The following is a 26,649-nucleotide window of genomic DNA, read 5'->3' on the forward strand; positions in this document are numbered from 1 at the left end:
GTACTGTGGTTACATTTCAAAGAGGGCATCCGTGCTTTTAGAGCCATGTATTGAAATGTTTTTAGATGAAATGGAAAAAAAAAAATCTATCGGAGCTCAAGCTTAAATATAAACACTATCCATATTATGTGATAGAAATCAGGTAATATTTTGTGTGTGACACAAATCTTTGTCTATAAAGCAAGATATCTCTTTACTGTCTCTTATTTTAAATACAGCATTCTGAACTGTAATATAATTTAAGGCTTGCTTTCTAAAGTTCTGAACAACCCTTTTGGATCTCCTGAAGAAACGATCGTTAATCCCAGCCCCACAGTCAAACTTCTTGACAAACCCCTTGCTAATTCAGAACTCAGAGAAGCGAAACCAGCCCTTGCTTTAAATGAAGGGAAAGGAGTGCAGTGGGGAAGAAGTGTACTGAGCTCAAGCTTCTCATCCTGTCCCTTCCCGGTTTCTCTAAGCTTAGGGTCTAGCATGTGGTCACAAATACTCTAAGACTAAAAGAAGCAATGTAGTTAACCATATGAGCTGAATATAATCCTTTAAAACATACACATTTATGAAAAGTCATTTCTAAACCTTTTTTTTGCATCAGTATTGTTTTATTGTTTAAGAGTTTCTATTTCAAACAAAAACCCCGTGCTGCCAATCCATTATATCACAGCTCTGCTGGAAGGCCAGTTGGAAGCTCTGAATTACTCATTCATTCTTTCCTTGGTATTAAAAGGGAAGAACCTACCCAGGACCTAGGGGAGGGAGAAGTATGGAGCTGAGGGGTGACACGATAACTGGTATGGGCCACAAATTGCAGGTGCATGGGGTAAGAAGTCCTTAGCTCTGCCCAGAGGAAAGGGAAGGCTTAGTGAACAGGAGATATTTAAGCGAGGTATCAAAACTATTTTTTCCAGTAGAGAAGTACACTCCAGTAATTGCAGGGTAAAGGGCCCTACGGGAAGCGCCAGCCTGACTTAGCCAGCCTGATGCCCAGAGGCATGGCTGATCTGCCGCTGCCATGTCTTGTCTGTGAAATGAGGACAATGGTACCAGTCATTACCAAATTCTTTTGAGGGTTAAAACAACAAATGTTTTTAAATGCCTTGCAGGGTTCCTGACATACCATCCGGCTCACTGGTTGTTCTTTGTCTTCCACCCTTTGAGGCAGAAATGTAGAATGTAGGCATGTGCTTCATAGGAGTGTGTGTGTGTGTGTGTGTAAAAGACAAGGAGGCCACAGAAGAGGGTGGGGTCAGCCACGCTTCAAGGCTGTGGACTTGACCTGGGCAACGAGATGCCCCCTAAAGTATTTTAAGCAAAGGACTCGGTCCGTAATGGAGAAAGATCATTTCCATGTAGTTGCATGGAAGATGGACTGCAATCACACACAGAGGCTGTTAAAAACGCGGGAAAAGTGAGCATGGTCTGAACACCAGCAGTAACAGTGGGAACTGAGAATAATGGGTGAACTCGAGATAATTCTGAGGGTGTATTTCCAGGGCTGGAGATAGGAGCTTGCAGTAATACAGGGAGAAGTGGGAAGCAGGTTAGAAAAGAAAGAAACAAACAAACAAAAACAAAAAAACCCTGAGATACCAGATTGGAGAACAAGATGACTAATATTATCTAATACTGACTGTGTAGCTCTACCTTGGCAAAAAGCATAGGGAAGAAAACAGCAAAAATCAGATAAACAGCATTGAAAGCCTCTGTAAGAAAATGCTACACGCTTAAAATGTGCACATGGTGTGTGTGCAAGGAGGGAATACTCCACAGTGGCAGCTGGAAAACCTTGGAATGTGGCCCCCCTGGACTTCCACACATCCACCAAGGGCAGCTCACAGGAGAGGAGAAGGGGCTGAGAGCATGCGCAGCAGTGGCAGGCCTGGGACTGGCAATCTGCCTCTGGTCTGCACCCTCCCCTCCAGGGCACAAGAAGCTCAGCAGCTTTCTTCTTTTTGCCTTTGCTGCCCCCTGCTGAATGCTAGTAGATCAGTCTTACTCAAAAGTTAGGAACAAAGATGAAAACTTTATCAACATTTAAATGTAGAAAAGAGGTCCTGCCCACCTTCGCAGCCCACAACCATAAATCACACATCCTGTCTTCTTTCATTTTCAGAATCTACCCTTTTCTGCATAAAACGCCAGAGGCTAAAGAACATTTCATTCCACAACAATTCCACTGTCTTCTCTAAAATCTGACCAATATTAAGAACTTTTCATTACTAATTTAGATATTCATACGAAGCACACATACATAGCAATATTATGTTTTGTTCCCCTCAAATATGGAATAACCTGTACAACCTAATAACTCATCAAGTAATAGTTTTTAGAGACCCAATTTATATCAATTGCATTTATTATACCAAATTATATTTAAAATGAGTGTTCCTCAAGTGCATTAAAAATGTTCTCCTGGCCGGGCGCGGTGGCTCATGCCTTAATTCCAGCACTTTGGGAGGCCGAGGCGGGTGGATCACGAGGTCAAGGGATCGAGACCATCCTGGCCAACATGGTGAAACCCCGTCTCTATTAAAAATACAAAAATTTTCTGGGTGTGGTGGCAGGCGCCTATATTCCCAGCTACTCGGGAGGCTGAGGCAGGAGAATCGCCTGAACTCGGGAGGCAGAGGTTGCAGTGAGCCGAGATCGTGCCACTGCACTCCAGCCTGTCGACAGAGCGAGACTCAGTCTCAAAAAAAAAAAAAAAAAAAAAAAGTTCTCCTAAGGAAATCAACTAGATGGGGTTCCTACAATATCAATTTAGTTAGCAAAATGGTTATCAATATGTTTAGTAAAGCTTTTCCTATAGATGATAAAAATCTAAACTTTAATTCAACCCCTTCCTGACAAATACAAATTCTAAATTCGGAGACAAATTAACCTGACCTCACTCTTTTGCTTTATAAGAACTATGTTACTGATCCTTCTCTGAAGGTCCACGGAAGAGGATAGTTGATTAGAAATACAAGCCCATATCTAAAGTAGCAGAATTAAGTCCGAAGTTAGAAGCCTGACTTCTCCACTCTTGGCAGTGCCTTCTCAGTCACAAGCTGTTCGACCGCCCTAAAGCCTGTTGCCTTATCTATACAATGTGGATTTGTTGAGAAAACTAAACAACAGATATAAAAGAAGTGTGTACAGCCCGGTACACGGGAAGGGGCGATGCACGTTAGATAAATCTGAATGTCCTCTAACTGGTGACTTAGAGGCATATTTCTGTGACCAGTTAATTACAAACCTGAAATTTTTCCTTTGGAATGTTCCTCCGGGCTCCTTTTGCTAAAACCAAAGCCTCTTCTACTCTGCGGCTTGCTAGAAGATCCTGTATTTGTTTTTCCAAAGGTAATGGAACCAAGATGTAAACTCCTTTACTTGTGGCAACGATCACTCTTCCTGGGAAGAAATTCAGCATTGTCGGAAAGAGAAAAAACATACTGCCTGCAAAAAAACACACTGCTTTCCCCAAACTGGATCATTACCTGATTTGTTCAACAATTTCACCATAGTTTTCTCAAAGGAATTCCTACAAAAATTATAAATTATAATGCTTTTCTTTTTCCCACACGGTCAACTGTCAGAAAAGTGCAAACTCTTACTATGACATTTCCAAAGAATAATATCTTGCTTTTTTTCTTTTGCCTTTTTTTTTTAATTGAGAAATGCTGGTAAATGTAAAATCAGTGTAGTAAATGCATAATACATAGTCCAATGAAGATGCAGAGTTCAATCAGGGAACATTATCAATAAGAATACACAACATTTTTAAAACATTCTTTTCCCTCCAAGTTAGTTTATATAAAATTAAAATTTTAATGTGATATTTTGAAGCATAAGATAATATTTCACGCTCACTGCCAACCAAAAATACCTCCAAAGTCTTGCCATTAATGTATTCATCTCCCCACAATCCTGCAAGTTAACCTGCCCACGGCCAACACTGCCATCCTCATTTTACCTGTGAGCCCCTCCACAGGTAGTCTGTGGAAGAGTCAGAACTGCAGTCCAAGACTAGCTCCTACTACTAAGCTTCCAAATTAAATCTGGCTCCCTTCTGCAGAAACTTTCAGCTAAGCACCACCTGTTTATAGGAAACAATCTAACTCTTTCTGTCTTCTGTATCACAACTAAGGCGGTTTTTCTCATTCTCAAATGACATTCTGTCCCTGCTCTGCCTGGAGTCACTTTTCCCAGGAAGCCTCCCTGTGTTCTCACCCTGGGCCGGTTACATCATCCTTCTCTGTGTGTCCACCACACCCTGAGCCCGCCTCTACCACTCAACAGGCACCGCACCACAATACTGCTCTGTGTGCGACCCCAGCGCATGCGCCAGAGCCCCACTGGAATTAACCCACTTAATGGCAGGAACTGTGAGTCTTCTTATCTCCTATAAGCATCTATAAGACAGCACTTGGCACAGCAAGGGTAATGTTTGGTGAACGAAAATCCTTAAGTGGCAAATGCAACGCATAAATCTAGATTCGTTCCTGGTTGGAAGAAAATATGATAAAAGCCATTCTTAGGTCAATTGGGGAAATCTGAATATTGGCAGGACATGAGATGGTATTGTAAATTAATGTGAATTTTTTTCAGGTGTGAAAATGGCATTGTGGTTTTGTAGGAAAATGCCCTTATTCTTGGGAGATATGTGTGGAAGAATTTTGGGATTAAATATCATGATATCTTCGTCATACTTTCAAATGGCTCAGCAAAATGTTAACAAGCGTTGAATCTAGGTGAAAGGCTTCTGGTGGTTTACTTTGTCTCTCTTACCACTTTTTGGTCTGCTTCAAAGTGTTCAAAATAAAACTCAGGAAAAGTAGAGTAAATCCTTCAAGTGGCTCACCATACACACAAAATGAAGTCCCTCCTGCCTCTGCCACCCTGACTACCCTGGTCTGCTGCAGCCTCAGCTCACGCTGCCCCTTCACACACACCATGCATTACAGTCACAGTGAACTGCTTGTGTGGCCTGAAGCCCATATACCCTCTCAAACAGATTCGCATACACCTTTCTCTCTACCAGAAGGTTCTTACACACAACATCTGCTTGGCTGACTCCTATGCATCCTTAAAGGTTTGGCTAAAACAGCACCTCCTTCAGGAAGCCCTCCCTGATATCTCTAGGAAATACTTTCTCCTCTGCTCTCACAATGGGCCTTATTCCATCGTGATCAAGCTTTTATACTGCCATAGCTATTTGTTTAAATGTCGTCTCCCCACTAACCGTGCAGCCCCTGAAGCACAGAGACTGTATTGGAGTCATCTGTATATCTTTTATGGTTAGCGCAAGGCCCAGTTCCTAAATGATATTTACTGAAGAAATATCATAAAAGAGTTAAGTAAATTTCACTAAGACTTCTATGTGAATGAGTACCTTCAAAGTCCTGTAGGATGTGGCCCTCCTTAAAGGGCAGGGTCTGCTTCTGTTGCTGATCCAACATGCTGTGGACTGTGATGAATTCATCATCGAGCGCTATGACGTATGGAAAGGACACAGCTGCCCCAATCACGTTCTCCGACCAGTGCACGGGGGCGCGCTGGGATATCCCTGCGACTGTGGCAAACATGCCTAGAAGTAAGAAGAAAGAGTTAGGTGGGCTTCCAAATAAGCATGGTGTCATTTTCCTGTAGCTATGTCTGGATGCAGAACGACCCCTGCCCACCAGCAATTTTCCTGTACAGTCTTATATTTCAAGAAAGGAAAAACAATATAATACGCTGTATGTGTGAAGAGCCCTACAGGAATTTATTTTCGTGAAGAGAACTACCTTACCCAGAATGTATATCTGATATTTACTTCCAATTAAAAACGAAGTTGTAATAATATTACCACAAACTTAACAAAATAAAAAATAAAATAGGCTGGACGTGGTGGCTCACGCCTGTAATCCCAACATGTTGGGAGACAGAGGCGGGCAGGTGGTGCTTGAGCTCAGGAGTTCAAGACTAGCCTGGGCAACATGGCGAAACCTCACCCCTACAAAAAATACAAAAATTAGCCAGGTGTGGTGGTGCGCATCTGTAGTCCCAGCTACTCGGGAGGCTAAGGTGGAAAGATCACTTGAGCCCTGAAGGTCAAGGCTGCAGTGAGCCGTGATCACGCCACTGTACTCCAGCCTGGGCGACAGAGCGAGAACCTGTCTAAAAATAAATAAGTAAAATAAAATAAAAATGAGGTTAAAAATACATTTCCATATAAGCCACATGAAGATTGATAAAGCATGTGTCCTCATGTGAGGACAAAGTGACTTTCAAATAGGGCGTAATCCTGAGGATTCTGCTGAATTTCTGCTCAAGTAACATGCTCTAGACAGCACAGCTCTCACGGTCACATGGACACCAATAACATCGCCCAGCCTCACCCTGGAGGTCAAACAGGGTCACTGCATTTACCTGCTTAAGGCTGAACATCGCCCAACCAGGGAACTATGCAGCACAGAGGCCCAGATGAATGTTTTTAAAATAAAAAGGGCAAGGGCCTGGGGCAGTGGTGCATGTCTATAATCCCAGCTACTTGGGAGGCTGACACAGGAAGATTGCTTGAGCCTAGAAGTTCAAAACCAGCCTGGGCAACTTAGTGAGACACCATCTCAAAATAAATAAATAAAGGGCAAAGGATGAGGAGTCAAGAGCAAAGGCATTCATGCAAAAAGCAAAGCAAAGCTTTCACTAGAATAAAAAAGCAAGCAGTAACTGGCAAAAGAGGAGTCCAAGACAAGCACTAGGAGAAGCCTCGAAGCCCCACTTAGGAACAGAGGGGACTGTGATCAATACCCACAAACTAATTCTATTCTTGCCAAATAGGTGATAAAGTCTATTGTTTCTGTACTGCTGCAGGAGTGCGACTGCTGTCAACAGGCACATGTAACAAATGTGTAAATGGCACACCTTTTAAAACCATTATTTTCAATTGTGTACCCTCTACGTTTCATCCACCCCCTTATCTAAGCTGGGAGAAGGAGAGGGAACCATGTGTGGTGAAGAGTAGCTGAATTATTTACCTTCTTCAAGAAGCACTGTCATAGGACAGGGTTTAAGACTTTAAACCTGTGGTTTAAAGTCTGGTGGTTACTATGCTGAAGATAGAATCTGTATACAGGTACTGTGTGAGAGGTGTTACAAGTAATCTTTCAGTTTGCTTATAATTGTGCCAGTTACAAGCAGAACAAAACTTAAGAAGGTTGGTTCATTTAGCCAGATGCCCATGTAGCTGAGACACAGTGCATCATAAAGATTATTGACTATTATTTCCCATCAATCCTAACACTACAACCAATAAAGGATAATGGAGTAAAATCTTTTTTTTTTTTTTTTTGAGACAGTCTCGCTCTGTTGCCCAGGCTGGAGTGCAGTGGCACCATCTCGGCTCACTGCAACCTCTGCCTCTCAGGTTCAAGGGATTCTCCTGCCTCAGCCTCCCGAGTAGCTGGGATTACAGACATGCACCATCATGCCTGGCTAATTTTTGTATTTTTAGTAGAGATGGGGTTTCACCACGTTGGCCAGGCTGGTCTCGAACTCCTGACCTCAGGTGATCTGCCTGCCTCGGCCTCCCGAAGTGTTGGGATTACTGGCATGAGCCACTGCGCCCAGCCTATCAAATCTTTATAACTAAAACAGTTAGGTATTGGCACATGAATAGGCAAATGAACTGACAGAATAAAACAGAAAATCCAGAGACAGACCCAATACATTAGGAAATTTAGTGTACATTAAAGGCCATCATCAGTGAGGAAAAGATAGACTCTTTAATCAGTTTGTTAGGATAACTGGACAGCTATATAAAAAAGGTAAAATTGAGGTTGGCCGCAGTGGCTCACACCTGTAACCTCAACACTTTGGGAGGCCAAGGCAGGCAGATCACTCCAGTCCAGGAGTTCAAGACCAGCCTGGGCCATGTGGTGAAACCCAGTTGCTACAAAAAATACAAAAATTAGCCAGCCGTGGTGGCGGGTACCTGCAGTCCCAGCTACTAAGAGGAATGAGGCAGGAGGATCACTTGAACCGGGGAGGCAGAGGTTGCAGTGAACTGAGATTGTGCCACTGCACTCTGGCCTTGGTGACAGAGAAATACCCTGTCTCAAAAATAAATTAATTAATTAAAAATTATTATTAATTTTAATAATACTTATTATTATTATATTATGATATTATATTATATTATATTATTATATTATATATTATTTATATATTATATATATTAATAATATATAATATATAATTATTAATATAATTATATATTAATTATATATATTAATATTAATATATATAATATTATATATAAATATTAATATATATAATATATATCATTATATATTATATTATATATTATTATATTATATATTATTATATATTATATTATATATTATTATATTATTATTATATTATATATTATATTATATTATTATAATATATAATAATAATATATTATTATTATAAATAATTATTTTAATTAATTATTATTATTTAATAATTTAATTAATTATTATTAATTAAAAATAATTAATTAAAAAGATAAAATTGAATGTATTCCTTACACTCTTCACTATAAGAAATGAAACTGGTCAGGTGCGATGGCTCAGGCCTGTAAGCCCAGCACTTTGGGAGGCCGAGGCGGGGGGATCACTTGAGGTCAGGAGTTTGAGACCAGCCTGGCCAACATGCTGAAACCCTGTCTCTACAAAAAATACAAAAAATTAGCCAGGAATGATGGCACCCACCTGTAATCCCAGCTACTAGGGAAGGTAAGGCAGCAGAATCATTTGAACCTGGGAGGTGGAGGTTGCAGTGAGCCGAGATTGTGCCACTGCACTCCAGCTTGGGCAACAGAGCTAGACTCTCTCAAAAAAAAGAAAAAAAACCACACAAGTACTAGAAGAAAACACAGGTGAATTTGTCATTAACCTGGAAGACAGAGAAATCTTCCTAATTATAACTCAAACTCAAGAAGCAATACCTGAAAATATTGATACATTTGATTATACAGAATTTTCTCTTTCTTTTTGAGATGGGGTCTTTCTGTGTTGCACAGGCTGGAGTGCAGTGCCTAGTCACAGGCACAATTACAGAGCAACACAGCCTCGAACTCCTGGGCTCAAGCGGTCCTCCTGCCTCAGCTTCCTGTAGCTGGGACCACAAGCACATGCCACCACACCTGGTGAGATCATATCGAAATTTCTAAAAAAGCTTTTGCACAGTAAAATATGGAAACAAATACCTGAAACTTATATAACAGAGAAGTTGGTATCTCAAATATATAAAGAATACTAAAAAAAAAAAAAAAAAAAAAAAAAAAGAGCTAGAGATAAGAAGAGATAATTCCCATCAGAAGAAATGTTAATGGCTTTTAAACATGTGAAAAATGTTCAACCATGCACATAAACAAGGGAAATGGAAATTAAAACTACACTGAGAAACCATTTCTCATATACTAGACCAGCAAAAACACACAAATTTGGACAACATTCTCTGTTGGCAAAGCTGGAGGGAAACAGGTACTTTCATAGGTTGCTGGGGAGAAATAAAATGGTGCAACCTTTATCAAGGGAGACTATGGCAATACCTCGCATTTACACTTTGACTCTGCTATCTCATCTCTAGAAAGCTTTCCAACAGATACACTGAAAACACATACACATACACACAAATATAAGTCCCTAGGAATAGCTAAAGACTAAAAAAGACCCCAAATGTCCATCAATAGATGGAACGCATTATGGTACCTCCACACAGCAGAATAGTGCGCAGCTACAAAAACGAAGGAGGAATACCTCTATATTCTGAAGTGATCACTTTAGTATATTAAGTAAAAAAAAGCAAGGTGAGGAAAAGTACTCTACCATTTAGCCAAGAAGGAGGAGATACAAATATTTACATATTTATGTTGTATTTTAAAATGAAAGAATAAACCCTAAAAATAAAGGTTACCTATGGGAGAGGGAGACTTGGTAAAAAACTGGCTGTAAGCTTAGACCTCTTTGATGATATCTTGCTGTATCCATCTGTCTTGGAACTTTGTAAACATTTATATAATAAAAAACAACCAAAGCAATTTCTAAAAATCAAAAGTAAAATGAAACAAACAAATCTAACTATAAATCTAGTTGATGGCATAACCACACAGAGGAGAACTACTCCAAGTGACTTTAAAACACAGTAATTTGACTATATTTCTAATACCCTAAGGACAGAAAGAACCACAAACCATCAAAGTTTCCAATAATTATACTGTGGGAGCGGTAGTGTTGGTCCTGTTACTCTGTTGTACGTACTGTGGGATAAATCAAAGGAGTAATTATGTTGAGGTAGTAGAGAAGTCAGATCTTTGGTGTGGTTGAAAGGAGATACAGGTACAATGATGGATTGGTTCTATCAACATGATTTCACAATGAAATTATCTTTACAAACATATACTTACCCAGGTGCAGTAGTGCATGCCTATAGTCCCAGCTACCTGGGAAGCTGAGGTGGGAGGCTTACTTGAGCCCAGGAGTTCAAGGCCAGCCTCGGCAACATAGCAAGACCTCGTTTCTAAAAGAATAAAATAAAATAAAAAAGACATACTTCCCAGCACTGTCTACTGAAAGAAGGGCCTAGAAGCAATGAGCAGTAAGCACCTCTAGCTCCCAGACTGTGGTCTGTAAATATCAGGGCTTTTTGGAGAAATGGCTGAAACCAGACCCAGGGCAAGAAATGTACAAGGTGAGCTAGGAATATCCTGAAAGTCAAGGAAGCGATCAGATTTCTAGTGGCATGAAAAAGGGACTGACAAGTCCACCTGAATAAACTCCCACCAGGCATGGATGAAACCAAGCACATCACATACATTTGCGTCCATGAGTTTATAATGATACTTTTCAGAAAGCCATTTTTGTAAGACAGAAGAGATCCCCATATTGAAAACTGAATAACCGAATTGATCTGGGCAGTAACTGTCAACAGCTGTTAACATTACAGAGCAATGAAGGCATTATGTAACCCTGACAGAGGTACTCCACCACTACGAAGTAGTCTTGCCTCCCTACAAAACAAGCAAATTTTTAAAAACCCTGAATCTCCTAATTACTATACGAAGAAAACACAGAGGTCAGAGAGGCATGTTAAACAATACTATGGGAATGAAATCATTAAAATCCAGATTATGGGACACCATACATGAAACCACCCAATTTCTTCACCAAAAAAAATTAAAGAAAAGCAAAAAAGAGATGAAGCAGAAAACTGAAGATTAAAACAAAGTAACAGATCAATCAATTGCAATGTATGGGCCTTGTATGAAACTGATTCAAACAAACTGAAAAATAAACATACAAATACTACTTAAACATAAGTGTATATATATATTTACGTCTATTATGATGTATGCTAATAGGGGAAACATGACACATCTAGATATATTTGATATTAAGGAATTACTGTCAGGTTTTTTAGGAATTGTGGTTTTCTTAGGTATCTGTAACTTAGAAATATGTACTAAAATGTTTACAGATGAAAGGCTATGATGTCTGGGATTTGCCTCAAAATAAACAGAGGGCATGATGTGTATAAACTGAGAGTGCCTGATGCTGGGTGATGTCTCTACCAGGTTCATTATGCTATTCTCTTTATTATATAAGTTTTCGAAAAAAATGTGGCTGGGCTAAAGAACTTTTTCTTCAAAAAGTAAGAATCTATGGTGTGAAGCCATAAAAAGACATGGAGGAAACTTGAATGCATATTACTGGCTGGGCACGGTGGCTCACGCCTGTAATCCCAGCACTTTGGGAGGCTGAGGCCAGTGGATCCCTTGAGGTCAGGAGCTCGAGACCAGCCTGGCCAACATGGTCAAACCCCATCTTTACTAAAAACACAAAAATTAGCTGGGCACGGTGGCACGTGCCTGTGGTCCCAGCTACTCGGGAGGTTAAGGCAGGAGAATCGCTTGAACCCAGGAGGCAGAGGTTGAAGTGAGACGAGATTGCACCACTGCACTCCAGCCTGGGCGACAGAGCGAGACTCCGTTCTGGGGGTGGAAAAAGAGAAAACCCTATGACTAAGCGAAAGAAGCCAATCTGAAAAGGCTACATACCGTATGGTCCCAACTAGATCACACTCTGGAAAAGAAAGAAGAAAACTCATGGAAACAGCAAAAAGATCAGCCGTTGCTGGGGCTTAGGGGAAGGGAGGGATGAACAGGTGGAGCACAAAGGACTTTTAAGGTGGTGAAAGGATTGTGAATGACACTACAATGGTGGATTCATGTCATTACACATTACACATTTGTTGAGCATGGCCCCTAATATAAACTATGGGCTTCGGGTGCTAATGATGTGCCCCCGTACCACTGTCATGTGGATAACAGGAGGGCAGGAAGTCTACGGGAACTCTGTGTACTTTCCCCTCAGTTTTGCTGTGAACCTAAAACTGCTCTAAAAAATTAAGTCTATTTTTTTAAAAAGTGAAAAACAAGACATATACATGAAATAGTTCATGACAGGAATTCTTGTTATCACAAGAAAATGTGTTTGCACTCAGCACTTTGAAATGAGGTGTCTACACAGAACCTCACCAAGGATTAAAAAATACCAGTGTTAAAAGGAACACACTCTCACCAGCATCCCTGTACCATAAACATATACACTAACTCTAATATGAGCCACCCCTGGCTGGAAGAAAATACCAGGAGACATCACTAAGGTTAAAGCACTGATTCTTAATTTTGATAAGGCTGTCCAGAGAATTAGTTAAGGCCATAAGAGCACTGCTAAAGCCCCTTTTGAGGAGCTAGCTACAAAAAACTTTTTGGTGGGATGAAACGACAGGACATAAAAGAGAAAATGTTATGGACATGACATTGAAAATACTTCGTGAGCTACCTCAAATCCTTTTTATTTTTATTAATTAATTAATTTTATTTTTTTAGACAGAGTCTCACTCTGTCACCCAGGCTGGAGTGCAGTGGCATGATCTCAGCTCACTGTAACCTCCACCCCCCAGGTTCAAGCGATTCTCCTGCCTCAGCCTCCTGAGTAGCTGGGATTACAGGTGCCCGCCACCACACCAGGCTAATTTTTGTATTTGTAGTAGAGATAGGGTTTCACCTTTTGGCCAGGCTGGTCTCGAACTACTGACCTCAGGTGAGGTCTCCCAAAGTGCTGGGATTACAGGCGTGAGCCACCTCACCCAGCCTCAACAACTTTTTAGAATGAGGAGCAAAAACAATCAAATGACAACCCACTCTTGTGGGAAAATCTTACCAGGAACCCTTACGGAGTTTCCTGGGTTTTTTTTTTTTTTTTTTTTTGAGACAGAGTTTCGCTCTTGTTGCCCAGGCTGGAGTGCAATGGCGTGATCTCGGCTCACCGCAACCGCTGCCTCCTGGGTTCAAGCAATTCTCCTGCCTCAGCTTTCTGAGTAGCTGGGATTACAGGCATGCACCACCATGCCCGGCTAATTTTGTATTTTTAGTAGAGACAGGGTTTCTCCACTTTGGTCAGGATGGTCTCGAACTCCCGACCACAGGTGATCCGCCTGCTTTGGCCTCCCAAAGTGCTGGGATTATAGAAGTGAGCCACTGCACCCGGCCCGGAGTTATTTCTGTAGTTATTTACTGAAAAGAATTTTCCCACTGTTAAAGTGGGTAGATAGCTAGCTAGACATGAATGGGAGGGAAGAGCCCCTGAGAAAAGGGAGGTCTGGAAAATCCCACATCCCAGAGACCATCAAAAAGATGCATGCTGGCCAGGCATGGTGGCTGATGCTTGTAATCCCAGCACTTTGGGAGGCCGAGATGGGTGGATCCCTTGAGGTCAGGAGTTCAAGACCAACCTGGCCAACATGGTGAAACCCCATCTCTACTAAAAATACAAAAATTAGCCGGGCGTGGTGGTGCATGCCTGAAATCTCAGCTATTTGGGAGGTTGAGGCAGGGAGAATCGCTTGAATCTGGGAGGTAGAGGTTGCAGTAAGCTGATACTGTGCCAGCCTGGGCAATAAAGCGAGACTCTGTCTCAAAACAAACAAACAAACAAAACATGCATGCTAGATATGAGCAGAGAGGAGGGAAAGAGGGTAAAGGAGAAATTCCAAAGAGACATGCAGGTGCAGTAAGTATGGACCTAACCACTGTACAACCTTCCTGGGGTGGAGGTAATGAGCAATGCAGCCATTAGTTGGGATTCACATCCAACACCAGCTGTACATGTGCACCAACTAATAGTAGGAGAGGGTCCCACAAGCTTAGAGTAGAAATTAGGTGGGAGGAAAAGGTGGGGATTTAAGCCAGAAGCGGGAAAACCAGACAAAGGAAAAAGGCAGAAACTTAAGACAGGTGGGAACGCCAAGAAAAAATCCAGCATCATAAAAACCTGATGCAGAACTCTCAGGGCTGCTGGCTCACTCTCTCAGCATCCCACTCTCCCTCATCTTTCAGAACGTACTGTCTCTCTCCATATAAACTCTCTGTTCTCTATGTCCCTTCAGAAAGCTCTCTGCTATCTCTGAATTGTCTCTTGGCCAAAATCTTTCTCCCAAGATGACTAAGGGCTGAGAACATCCCCCATTCCCGGTAACACCACCAGAGCTGTCTTCAAGCTCCACTTCAATGTGAAAGAAACTGGTTTTATGACTCCAACCCCATGTTCACAGAACAATCGAACTGGATTTCATCAAGCACTGGTCAAGCACTGCTACCTCTGTCTTGCCACACACGCCCAATGTCACTGAGGATTTATTCTGCACAGCACCAATCTCACTATCCAGTTGCAACATGCAGTCACCGAGGCCAACCCAAAAAGACCAGGCGCACAAATGCATCCTCCTCACCCAGCCCTCCGGGGCCCGCCAGCAGGAACTCCTGTCTCCCTATCCTCTTGACGATCGGCGGCCTCTCCTCGCTGCAGTAGGGAAACAGGTCCTGGGAGACGCCTGTGCTGTAATTGTGGATGATGTACTGAGTGGTCAGAGCCAGACACAGGAAGTGGCCGTCCACAGCCACAGCGAGGGGCTGCTCGGCAGTCGACACCTCCTTGACGATCTGCACCCGGTCCTCGTACACCAGAAACATCTGGATGGTTCTGCGTTTGACAGAGATGATGCAAACTTCTACACAGAACGGGTCCCCACTCACAGGGTTCTCGTTCAGTGCAAACGTGGCTGCCCCCTTGATGCGGGCCCCTGAAGGCACTGGCTCGAGGTTCAGCATGTTGACCAGGCTGATGGAGTTGTCACACAGCACCAGCAGCCTGTTGAGTGCTGAGGCCGCGCGCAGCTCGTTCACAGGCTTCTTGAAGCCCAGGTGTCTCTGCAGCTGTTTGGTGGCAGTGAACGTGGCTGACCCAGCAGGCACTGGCCTCTCCTCCAACAGGAAGTGGTAGACGAAGCAGTCGTTGGTGCCCACGTAGAGGTCCCTGCCGCAGCACTCCACGCACTCTATGTTGACGCGCTCCTTGTCGCCCATTAGCAGCTCCCGCTCCACAGCAGAGACAAGCGTAAAGGCTTTGATGCTCATCATGTCTACTGGCTGATCTGCCGGAAGAGAAAGAGGAAAACTAATTTTAGAGGAACAAGGAAGAAGCAGAAACAGAGGCTGCAATAATGATATGTGGATTCCCTAGTTATCATTTTCATTAAAGAAAATCATTCCACGCTATCAAAAAATGGAAAGAAACCATTTCCCCACTAACCTTCCCCATCAGACAGCAAGAGACCCAAGAAGTAAACCACATACACACACACACACACACACACACCCATACACACATATGTATGTGCTTGTGATCATGTGCCATCCTGCTCAGTCCCCACAGAGTCACCTGGAGCCTCCTCACATTGCTCCTGGCAGACATGCTTGCAGGCAGAAGACAAATGCATGCATTCACCCACAGGCAACATAACAAAAGGATTTCTGTGAGGCAGGAGGATGGCTTGACCCCAGGAACTGGAGGCCAGCCTGGGCAATATAATGAGACCCCATTTAAAAAAAAAAAAAAAAAAAGGATTTTTGAAAAAGGCAGAAATGATCCTCACTGATCTTCCCCGAGTTTCTACAGCTACTTGAATATGCACTTTAGTCAATGAACACAACCACAGTGACAGGATCCTGCCAGGAACACCGAGGCAGACGTCAGGCCTTGGATTCCTTTGTGTTCTTCCCAACAAGGCGGGCGCATCAGCCCCAGCTCCGGAGTAAATGTATTCATGTGGAGAGTAAAGGTGTGCCTCGGATCTTGAAAGGTTTTCAGATGGTGAGTGGAGCTATTTAGTGGATGTGTGGACCGGTCCCTGGCTCCTACTGGAAGTGAGACTTTCCCACACACTAGCCCGTGGCCTCCTACTTTATCTTCTGCAAAGAACTGTGGCTTCACACTCCACAAAGTCAGAGGGAGAAGATCAGGCAAGGTGGCCTTTCCGACTTCTCAGCAGCCAGAAGCAAACTCAAAGGCACAGTCCCTGTGATCGGGAGCAGGGCAGGGGATCAGAGAGCTGGAAAGAGGACTGCAGAGAACGACGGGAGCTGCAGGGCAGCTGGCTGGGCTTGCGTCAGCACTGCTGCATGTTCGGAGAGCTTGAAGTGAAAGGCTCCCTATCACTATCACTTCCTCACCTGAAGTTCTCTGAACATGGAACAGTGCTGCTTCATGAGAGCTTAAGTTCCTAATACTTGGAGGCCTTCCAGCAAAGCGGGGAAGATCTCTCAGAAATATTCAAGAAAGGCTCACGCATCAGGGAAGGGAAGGAATCAGAGAACTTCTTTGGTGCCTTTCAAATAGAAAATTTTGGAATTCTACAATTTCGTGTCTGCCCCCATCCATGGGGGCAATGACAGCTACACACAAGTGAGACTCCAGCCCCCTTCCTTAGCTCAACAAAACCCCCAGGAGGAAGGGTACCCCAGGGTTGAGGAGGAGGCTTGTCTGTAGACACATCAGTCCTTCCTGTTTTCTTCCCATCACTTGAGCAAATTACTTGGTGCTATGGTCAGAATGTCTGTGTCCCCCTAAAATTCATATGTTGGAACTTAATCCCCAGAGTGGTAGTGTTGGGAGGTGGGGAGGTGATTAGGTCATGAGGGTGGAGCCCTTATGAATGGCATTAGTGCCCTTATCAAAGAGGCCCCAGAGAGCTTATTTGTTCCTTCCATCCACTGTGTGAGGAGGCAGCTGGAAGGCACCACCCCTGAGGGATGGGCCCTCACCAAACACTGAGCCTACCATGCCTCAATCTTGGACTTCCCAGCCTCCAGAACGGTAAGGAATACATTTCTATTGTCTATTAATTACCTAGTGTATGGTAGTTTGTTACAGCAGCTGGAATGGACACTTGGCTATTCCAGCCTCAACTACCTCATCTGTGAAATGAGAATAACGGTACCTACTTCATAGGACTGTTGCACGATTAAGTAAGTGAGCTCATATAAAATGCTGACAGCTGGCACACAGCACTCAAACTTTTGGATCTCATCATAAATACTATGATTCCCTCCCAGTCTGGATCAGCTCTCACTCCTCTCTCAAACTACCAGCTTGCTTCAGGGGTTTATTTCCCAAGCTGGGCACCAAGAGATTAGACTATGCTGTCTTCTGTCCTCAGATATGGGTAACCTGTTCACCTCCGCCAAAAGACAGCCTGCATCATAAGCCAGAACACACACTCGCACACCTGCCCCACCCCAAGACATCTTCACACTCATTTATGGGAGCTCATCTTCAGAGAAACTATGGAAAAGAGCTAGGGGAAGTGTAGAGGGACGTTCTAAAGGCACCATAGAGAAGGAATCATGTCCATCTACCTCGGGGCTGTGGGAACATCCCCAGAATCCCAGGTAAGACCGGGTGCAGAACTCTTGCAGGCTTCTACAAATAGTCTCTGGCACAAACAGCTCTTAAACAACATCGTGTATTTGTCGCAACCAAACATAACCACCAAAACTCACCTAGACAACATTTTTTTCTCCATTTAAGAGCTAATGAGTAAAACCCAGATATTGAAATGTCGGCTTCCAGACATCTAAGTTAGTGAAAGTGAAGTAATATAAGATACTTCTTCCTTCATTGATTAATCAATCAGGGTTGTCTTTTTTAAATGGCAGGAGTAAACAGTTCTGCCATTTAAAATATAAATTGTGTCTCCTTTTGCGGAAGGAATAGAGAAACGAACTCTGGGCACCTACAATCAAACTTCTTTTATTTAGCTTCTTAAAAGTATATTATTCATAATTCCAGCCCCAGTCTTCAGTTAGCATAAGGGATAAACTAAACACATTTGCAGTAAAGAATATTATAGAAAGAATCAAACTCTTCATGTTTAGTCTAAATCCTGGGGTAGATAGAGAAGGGGAGAGGGAGAGAGAGCTGTTAAAAAAATATATATATGGTTTACTAAAAAGTCCTAACTCTATAATATTTAAAAAGAAATGCAATATTGTTTCATTATCTAGTAAACTGTTACTCAAGCCTTGCTAAAGATAAGCTTCCTATTATAGGCCTTTAAATTAAGGACTTGCTTTGGTAATTAAATGGTAATAATGCAGAATTACATGGAGGTAAATGAAAGCTGAAGAAGTAACATGCTAGTACTTAAAAATAACTTATACTTAACCCTGTCTCTATAAAAAAAATATAAAAACTTAGCCAGGCCTGGTGGGGCACACCTGTATTCCCTCCTCCTCAGGAGGCTGAGGCAGGAGGGTTGCTTGAGCCCAGTGGTTTGCGGCTTCAGTGAGCCATGATCGCACCACTGCTCTCCAGCCTGGGAAACAGTGTGAGATGCTTTCACACAGAAAAAAAAAGAAAAAAGAAAAAAAAAATTGGCTAGGAGTGGTGGCTCACACCTCTAATCCCAGCATTTTGGGAGGCTGAAGCAGGCAGATCACCTGAGGTTAGGAGTTCAAGACCAGCCTGCCCAACATGGCAAAACCCCATCTCTACTAAAAATACACACAAAAAAAAGTTAGCCAGGCATGGTGGCGGGCACCTGTAATTCCAGCTATTCAGGAGGCTGAGGCAGGAGAATCGCTTGAACTGGGAGGCAGAGGTTGCAGTAAGCTGAGATTGCACCACTGCACTCCAGCCTGGGTGACAAGAGCAAAACTCCATCTCAAAAAAAAAAAAAAAAAAATTAATTTAAAAAACTATTTCTTTTAAGCAGTGGGAAAATTCTCTCCATGATCTAATTCACATGATATATTTACTTAGATAAAATATGAATCATAAAAAGATAAACTTTAGGCCACACCTCTATTAAATATAACTTGCTGGGGTTCTGAATCAGAGAAGTTTCAACATGGTAATAAAAGGAAACATTTCTCTAAGGTATAAAATTCATACTTCACTGTGTGATCTCAAAATGATCTAAAATTTAAACTTTTTGTTAGAACTTCACTTTAAGGCTTACCTATAATCCTAACACTTTGAGAGGCCCAGGCAGGAAGATCACTTGTGCCCAAGAGTTCAAGACCAGCCTGGGCAAAATATTGAGACTTGGTCTCTATTTTTTAAAAAAATAAGAATATTAAATTTTAAAAATTCACTTTAAAAGTATGATTATAATAATTTAAAAGATCAACATTTTAATGTTTTCTTAAAATTTCAGAATACATACCCAGGAAGGGAAGAGATTGGAAAATGCTAGGATGCTCAAGGACCATAATTTAATTAAAGCTAACATTGCATATGCAGCAAGCACCTCTAAGTTTGCAAAAAACTAAACTAAACAATTACAAGACACAATCCCACTTCCTAAGAGTCTCCCTGTCCTATTAAGGAAATAGGACTAGAAAAATAAATCAGTAATAGTATAAAGTAATACATGCTAAGGGTCAAAATAAAAATATTAGTAATTATTTCCTACCAGGTTAAGAATATGCACATTGTCATTTTAAAGATTCTGCCACTGGTGATAGTCAGAATCTTAGTCAGCATCTTTAAAGATGCTAATGTAAAAATACGAATCTTTTTCTACAAATGTACACAGAAACATTATCTTTTAGTCAGTATCTGGCATCACTTTAAAAGAACTGATGACTTTTGGCCAGGCATGGTGGCTTACGCCTGTAATCCCAGCACTTTGGGAGGCCGAGGCAGGTGGACCACCTGAGGTCAGGAGTTCGAGACCAGCCTGGCCAACATGGTGAAACCTCGTTTCTACTAAAAATACAAAAATTAGCCAGGTGTGATGGCACATGCCTATAATTCCAGCTACTTGAGAGGCTGAGGCAGGAGAATCACTTGAACCCTGGAGGCAGAGGTTACAGTGAGCAGAGATTGCGCCACTGCACTCCAGCCTGGGCATCAAGAGTGAAACTCCGTCTCTTAAAAAAAAAAAAAGAACTGATAACTTTTGGTATCTTCCCTTACTCCTTAGGAAGATTCCTAAACCTCAGTTCAAAAATGACAATTCTGTTCTTTCTGGCTACACATGGGGCTGGGCACCACAGATTTTATATTACCCATAAGTTTCAAAGGAAGTTTCTGTGTTCTTTACTTGGAGACCTGTTACAAAAGCTATGTAGGCTTCTAGAGGCCCCACTTCTTTTCACAGCACAATGCCAAGGCCAGCAGAGCTGACTGGGATGAGTTTATGGGCAGCACAGAGCACTGGCTACATCCTGATTTAATAGACACTGTCTATCCTACAAAGCAAGTGCCAGGTCCAGATGGATCTCCTAGCAAGTTCCACTAAACACTTAGGAATCACCTAATTCCAATTTCACATAATAAATGTTCCTAAGGATAAAAAGATAAATAAAAGATGGAACATATCCTTACTTTATTTTATGAAAGTAGCAGAAAGTAAAACTTTGATATTCAAACCATATAAGGAAAAAGGAAAAATCACAGCTCATTCTTACTCACAAATAAGCCTGCAAAAACACTAAATATTAGCACATGAAATCGACAAATATATATCAAAAATACAATATGGTTAAGTTGGGATGCAATATTGGTTTAAGGTAATAAAATCTGTTTGTTTAGCTCACCACATTTATAAATTAAAAGAAAAAAACTATTTCAAAAGATGCAGAAAAAGTGTTAAATAAATTAAATTAAATTTTAAAATCTTTCCTTTTGGAACAAGCAACAAGACAAGAATGTCTACTATTGCCATCTGTTATGGGTTGAAATGACTCTCCCCCAATCATGCTGAAGTCCTAACCCCCAGTACCCGTGAATGGGACCTTATGTGGAAAAAGATGATCAGAGTCATTTAGGGTGAGCTCTAATCCAATGTGACTGCGTACTTATAAAAAGGGGAAATTTGTACACAGAGACAGATACATACAGAGAAAAGATAAGTGAACACACAGGAAGAGGAAGGAGATCTATAAGCTAAGGAATGTCTGAAGTTACCAGACCTTGCTCTCAGATTTCTACCCTCCAAAACTCTGAAGTAATAAGTTTCTGTTGTTTAAGGCACCCAGCCTGTAGTACTTTCTTACAGCAGCCCTAGAAACTAATACACGATCTCAGTTCAGCACTGTATTAGGAGTCTTTGCCAGTACCATAAAACAAGAATAGTTACAAAGAATTGAAAACAGGCCGGGCTTGGTGGCTCATGCCTGTAATCCCAGGACTTTGGGAGGCCAGGGCAGGTGGATCACCTGAGGTCAGGAGTTCGAGACCAGTCTAGCCAACATGGTGAAACCCCGTCTCTACTAAAAATACAAAAATTAGCCGGGCGTGGTGGCAGGCACCTGTAATCCCAGCTACTTGGGAGGCTGAGGCAGGAGAATCGCTTGGACCTGGGAGGCAGAGCTTGCAGTGAGCCAAGATCACACCACTGCACTCCAGCCTGGGCAACAGAGCGAGACTCTGTCTCGAAAAAAAAAAAAAAAGAAGAAGAATTGAAAACAAAAACATAAAATTATAATTATTCACAAATGACATTACTGTTTACATAGAAACCCACAAAAAAGCTATTAGAATTAATGACTTTATAGTTTAATTTTTTTAAAAACCAAAGTAGTTTGTATTTCTAGCCCCAAAATTAGAAACTTAAAAAAAACTTGCAATAGTAGAAAATATAAGGTATGAAATAATTATCTAACAGTGATATTTAAGATCTTTATGGATAAAATAATAAAATTTAATTGTTAGACATTAAGGAAGACCTAAATTATCATCTTAGAAGGCTTTTCTGCAGAAATTGAAAAGCTAGTTTTAAATTTTAAATGGAAAGCACAGAATATAGCATAGTCAAAACAGTCTTGAAAATGAAGAACAAAACTGAAGGACCTACATTAACTGATTTCAGAAATTGCTCTACTACTACAATAATTAAGACATGAGGATAGACAAACAGGTCAAGCCCGAGATTGGGAGAAAAATTTGTAATGCATGTATCTGGCAAAGGACTCATATCCAGAATATAGAAAAACTCCTACAAATGAATAACAAGAAGACAAACATTTTTAAAATGGGCAAATGACTCAAACCCTTCACAAAAGGCATATGAATGACCAATAAGAACATAAAAAGATGCTCCCCATCTTTAACCGAGATATTTATTTTAAGCCACAATGAGCTATCACTTCACACCTACTAGAAGAGCTACCATTAAAAAGATCGACAACACCAAATGTTAATGAGGATGTAGAACAACTGGAAATCTCATATGTTGCTGGAAGGAGTTTAAAAGGGTAAACTTTGGAGATCTGTTCAGCAGTTTTTTATAAACTTAAACATGCATTTGTCCAGTTACACCATGTTTAATATTTCCATTTCTGTTGGGTATATATCTATATCCACAAAAAGACCTGTATAAGATATAAGATATGCACAGCAAACTTATTCATATTACCCAAAAAAAGGGAACGGCTCAGTTTTCTCCACTTACCCCCATTTAATTGTGGCATATTTATACAGTGGAATACTACTTAGAAATAAAAAGAAATAAACTACTGACAAAGGCAACAAATAGATGACCCTCAAAAACACTGAGTGGAAGAAATCATGCTTATTTGTATATTTCCAATTATCTGAAGTTCAAAAGTAGGCAACGCTAATCTACAGCGACAGAAATCAGAACAGTGTTTACTTTGGAAGGAACTGGATGACTAAGTGGAAAGGGACACAGCGAACTTTCTGGGTGACAGACATAGTCTGTATCTTATTTAAGGTATTAGCTATGCAAGTGTATGGAGTTATCAAAATTCACTGACTTGTGCATTTATGTTCTGTGTATTTTACTGTATGCAAATTATGTTTTTACAAAAAAAAAAAAAAAAAATCGCCTACCTGATCCAGAGGAAAAAAAAAAGCCATTCCAATACAAACTCTTACAGGTACGGGGAATGTGTGTGTGTGTGTGTGTGTGTGTGTGTGTGTGTGTGTGTGTGTGTGTGTGTGTGTGTGTGTGTGTGCGTGCGTGTAACTCAAAAAGCAGATTCTAAAATTCACATGGCAGACTGGGAGCAGTGGCTCATGCCTGTAATCCTGTAATCCCAGCACTTTGGGAGGCCGAGGCGAATGGATCACCTGAGGTCAGGAGTTCGAGACCAACCTGGACAACATGGTGAAACTCCGTCTCTACTAAAAATACAAAAATTATCTGGGCGTGGCTGTGCACACCTGTAGTCCCAGCTACTCAGAAGGCTGATGCAGGAGAATCGTTTGAACCTGGGAGGCGGAGGTTGCAGTGAGCTGAGATTATGCCACTGCACTCCAGCCTGAGTGACAGACTGAGACTCCGTCTCAAAAAAAAAAAATTCACATGGCAGAAAGGGCCAGAAAAAGTTAGACACTTCTGAAAAAAGGTCAGGAGACTTGACTCAACAGATAAAATATAATCAAAAACCATGGTAATTAAGATAATGTTGGACTAGCACAAGGACAGACCTAGAGAACACATCTGGGTGCCCAGAAACAGGCCATGCATATGTGGAAACTTGAAACCTGACTAGGTTGGCACTGTACATGTGGGGCATATACCGTGTATACAATGTACAGTAAACAGTACTTGTATGTCCATAGAAATACAAGTACAGTATTTGTATGTACTAGATGTCCATAGAAAATATAAGAAAGCTAGATTCTGCCAGGCATAGTGGCTCATGCCTGTAATCCCAGCACTTTGGGAGGCCGAGGCAGGAGGATCACGAGGTCAAGAGATGGAGACCATCCTGGCCAACATGGTGAAACCCCGTCTACACTAAAAATACAAAAATTAGCCGGGCGTGGTGGCGCATGCCTGTAGTCCCAGCTACTCAGGAGGCTAAGGCAGGAGAATCGCTTGAACCTGGGAGATTGCAGTGAGCCAAGATCGTGCCACTGCACTCCAGCCTGGTGACAGAGCGAGACTCATCTCAAAAAAAAAAAAAGAAAGCTAGATTCCTACCTCACACCACACATCAAAATTATTCCAGGTGATTAATATTCTTAAGTATAAAAGACATAACTTTGAAACATTGGGAAAAAAAAGCATGAAAAAGTATTCTCATGACCTTCTTAGGGTAAGGGAGAATTTCTAAAATAAGATATAAAAAAGCACAAACCCTAAGGAAAAATGATAAATTCTCCCATGTGAAAATGTACTGTTTCTGTTCTTCAAAAGACACGATAAGAAAGTGAAAAGCTAAGGGGAAAAGGGGGCTGGGGAGAAGACACTGACATCATGTATCTGACCAGAAACATCTGGATGATGTGGGAACTCCTGCAGCAAGAAAGTCAAGGATCTAACAGAAGGATGGGCGAAATACACAAACAGGCCTTTCAATGGAGAGGAAACATGAATATCCAATAAACACGAAAGAACACAACCTGATTAGCACCTGCAATTTGCAAATTACAACTGCAATGATATTTCATTTTCTACCCATTAAACTGACAAATATTTGAAGTCTGACAACACGAGGTGTTCCTAAGAACACAGCACAATGAGGAGGCTCCACCATGCCAGGGGAAGGTTTGGAGCTGGTAAGGACAGGTTATCATTACCTAGGAAGCCCCTGCCATGACTGAGTAAGCCATGACTCTACTCCTAGGCATCTGCCTTACTGAGTCTGTTTTGTGCTTACCAGTGCAAAGAAAGTCACAGCAATCCTGTTTGAGACAGAGGAAAACCAGAAACACCTCATGTTTCCTCCAAAGGCTGAAATACTGTACAGCTGCAAGAGAATGAACTAGAGCCACCCACAAGGATGAATCTTAAGAAAATCTTCAGGGAATGATGAACACAAATCCGGGGAGGATGGGACTGGGTATGGGTGTGCATGAGATTCCCAAGGGTCAGTAATGTTTTATTTCTGAAGCTGGGGGTTGCTTTTATTATGACTCTCTATATCTTACACAGATTACAAATATCTTTTTATAGGCATTAAATATTAATTAAAAATATACATGTACATGTAGAATGTATAAAATTCTACTCATTTCCCCAAACCAGCTTACCCTGGAAATAGAGAAAGAATCTGTTTAATAAACCTGGTAGAATTCACAAACTGTATGTTCCTTGTTAAGAATTTCTTGCATGGAAGCACATTTATCAAACAAATAAGTGATTTATAATTTCTTAGTTTATCTAAATGCAGTGCTTAGTTTATTTTGTATCCATATTTAATGGCCATTTCTCAGGATATCAAAGTCCAATTTGGGGCATTCCATCCATCATTTCCCATAAATATACCCTAGAAGGTAAAGGGAAAGACCAGCATGTGGTAGATGGCTCAGGGGGCGAACACCCTGCCCCGTGGGCGTGTATACCGTCTGGGGCAGCAGCTTCTGTGAGGCTAGCCTCTTACCTCATAGGCCTCTGTCCCTCTCCCTTCCACTTCCAGGGCCACATAAGTATCTCCACTCTCAGTTTCAACCAGTTCAAAACTGGTTTTACTATCTTACTCTTCTTTCCATTTCCTCTGTACTAAAACTCACCAAGGACAGGCCTCATTAAAAAAAGTCACAGCAGGAAGAATAAACGTGGAATGAGAGCCTTTTTTTTTTTTTTTTTTTTTTTTTTGGTGAGACAGAGTCTCACTCCATCACACAGGCTGGAGTGCAGTGGCACAATCTTGGCTCACTGCAACATCTGCCTCCTAGGTTCAAGCAATTCTCGTGCCTCAGCCTCCTGAGTACCTGGGATTACAGGCGTGCATCATTTTGTCCAGCTAATTTTTGCATTTTTAGTAGAGACAGGAATCTCACCATGTTGGTCAGGCTGGTCTTGAACTCCTGACCTTAAGTGATCTGCCTGCTTCAGCCTCCCAAAGTGTTGCAATTACAGGCGTGAGCCACTGCGCCTGGCCAAGAGCAATTTTTTAAGTAGATAATCTAGACATAAAAAGAGGCTTGTAGGCCGGGCGCAGTGGCTCACGCCTGTAATCCCAGCACTTTGGGAGGTCAAGGTGGGTGGATTACCTGAGGTCAGGAGTTTGAGACCAGCCTGGCCAACATGGTGAAACCCCATTTCTACCAAAAATACAAAAATTAGCTGGGTGTGGTGGCAGGTGCCTGTAATCCCAGCTACTTGGGAGGCTGAGGCAGGAGAATCACTTGAACCCAGGAAGCGGAGGTTGCAGTGAGCTGAGATCATGCCACTGCACTCCAGCCTGGGCAACAAGAGCAAAACTCTCTCAAAAAAAAAAAAAGGAAAGAAAAAAAAAGAGGCTTGTAGCTCCAACATTAACTATATAAATATCACCATAATACATACATAAGATTTTAATATATATGTTTAACA

General features: G+C 41.7%; 1 protein-coding gene across 2 annotated transcripts in view; it reads right to left on the reverse strand.

The window, feature by feature from the left end:
• Positions 1–26,649, reverse strand: part of TGFBRAP1 (transforming growth factor beta receptor associated protein 1) — a 64,609-nt gene that overhangs the window by 27,409 nt on the left and 10,551 nt on the right. Inside the window, exons 2-4 of one of the 2 annotated variants that reach the window (XM_054476609.2) lie at positions 14,803–15,499; positions 5,375–5,569; positions 3,239–3,393 (exon numbers count right to left, since the gene is read on the reverse strand). In XM_054476609.2, the coding sequence (XP_054332584.1) occupies positions 3,239–3,393; positions 5,375–5,569; positions 14,803–15,490 (1,038 nt within the window). In that variant the 5' untranslated portion in view covers positions 15,491–15,499. Of the gene's footprint in view, positions 1–3,238; positions 3,394–5,374; positions 5,570–14,802; positions 15,505–26,649 lie in introns of both variants that reach the window. The other variant, XM_054476610.2, reaches the window with a different exon arrangement.

The sequence above is a fragment of the Pongo pygmaeus genome, chromosome 12 (genome assembly GCF_028885625.2).
Source record: "Pongo pygmaeus isolate AG05252 chromosome 12, NHGRI_mPonPyg2-v2.0_pri, whole genome shotgun sequence".
Taxonomy (NCBI): domain Eukaryota; kingdom Metazoa; phylum Chordata; class Mammalia; order Primates; family Hominidae; genus Pongo; species Pongo pygmaeus.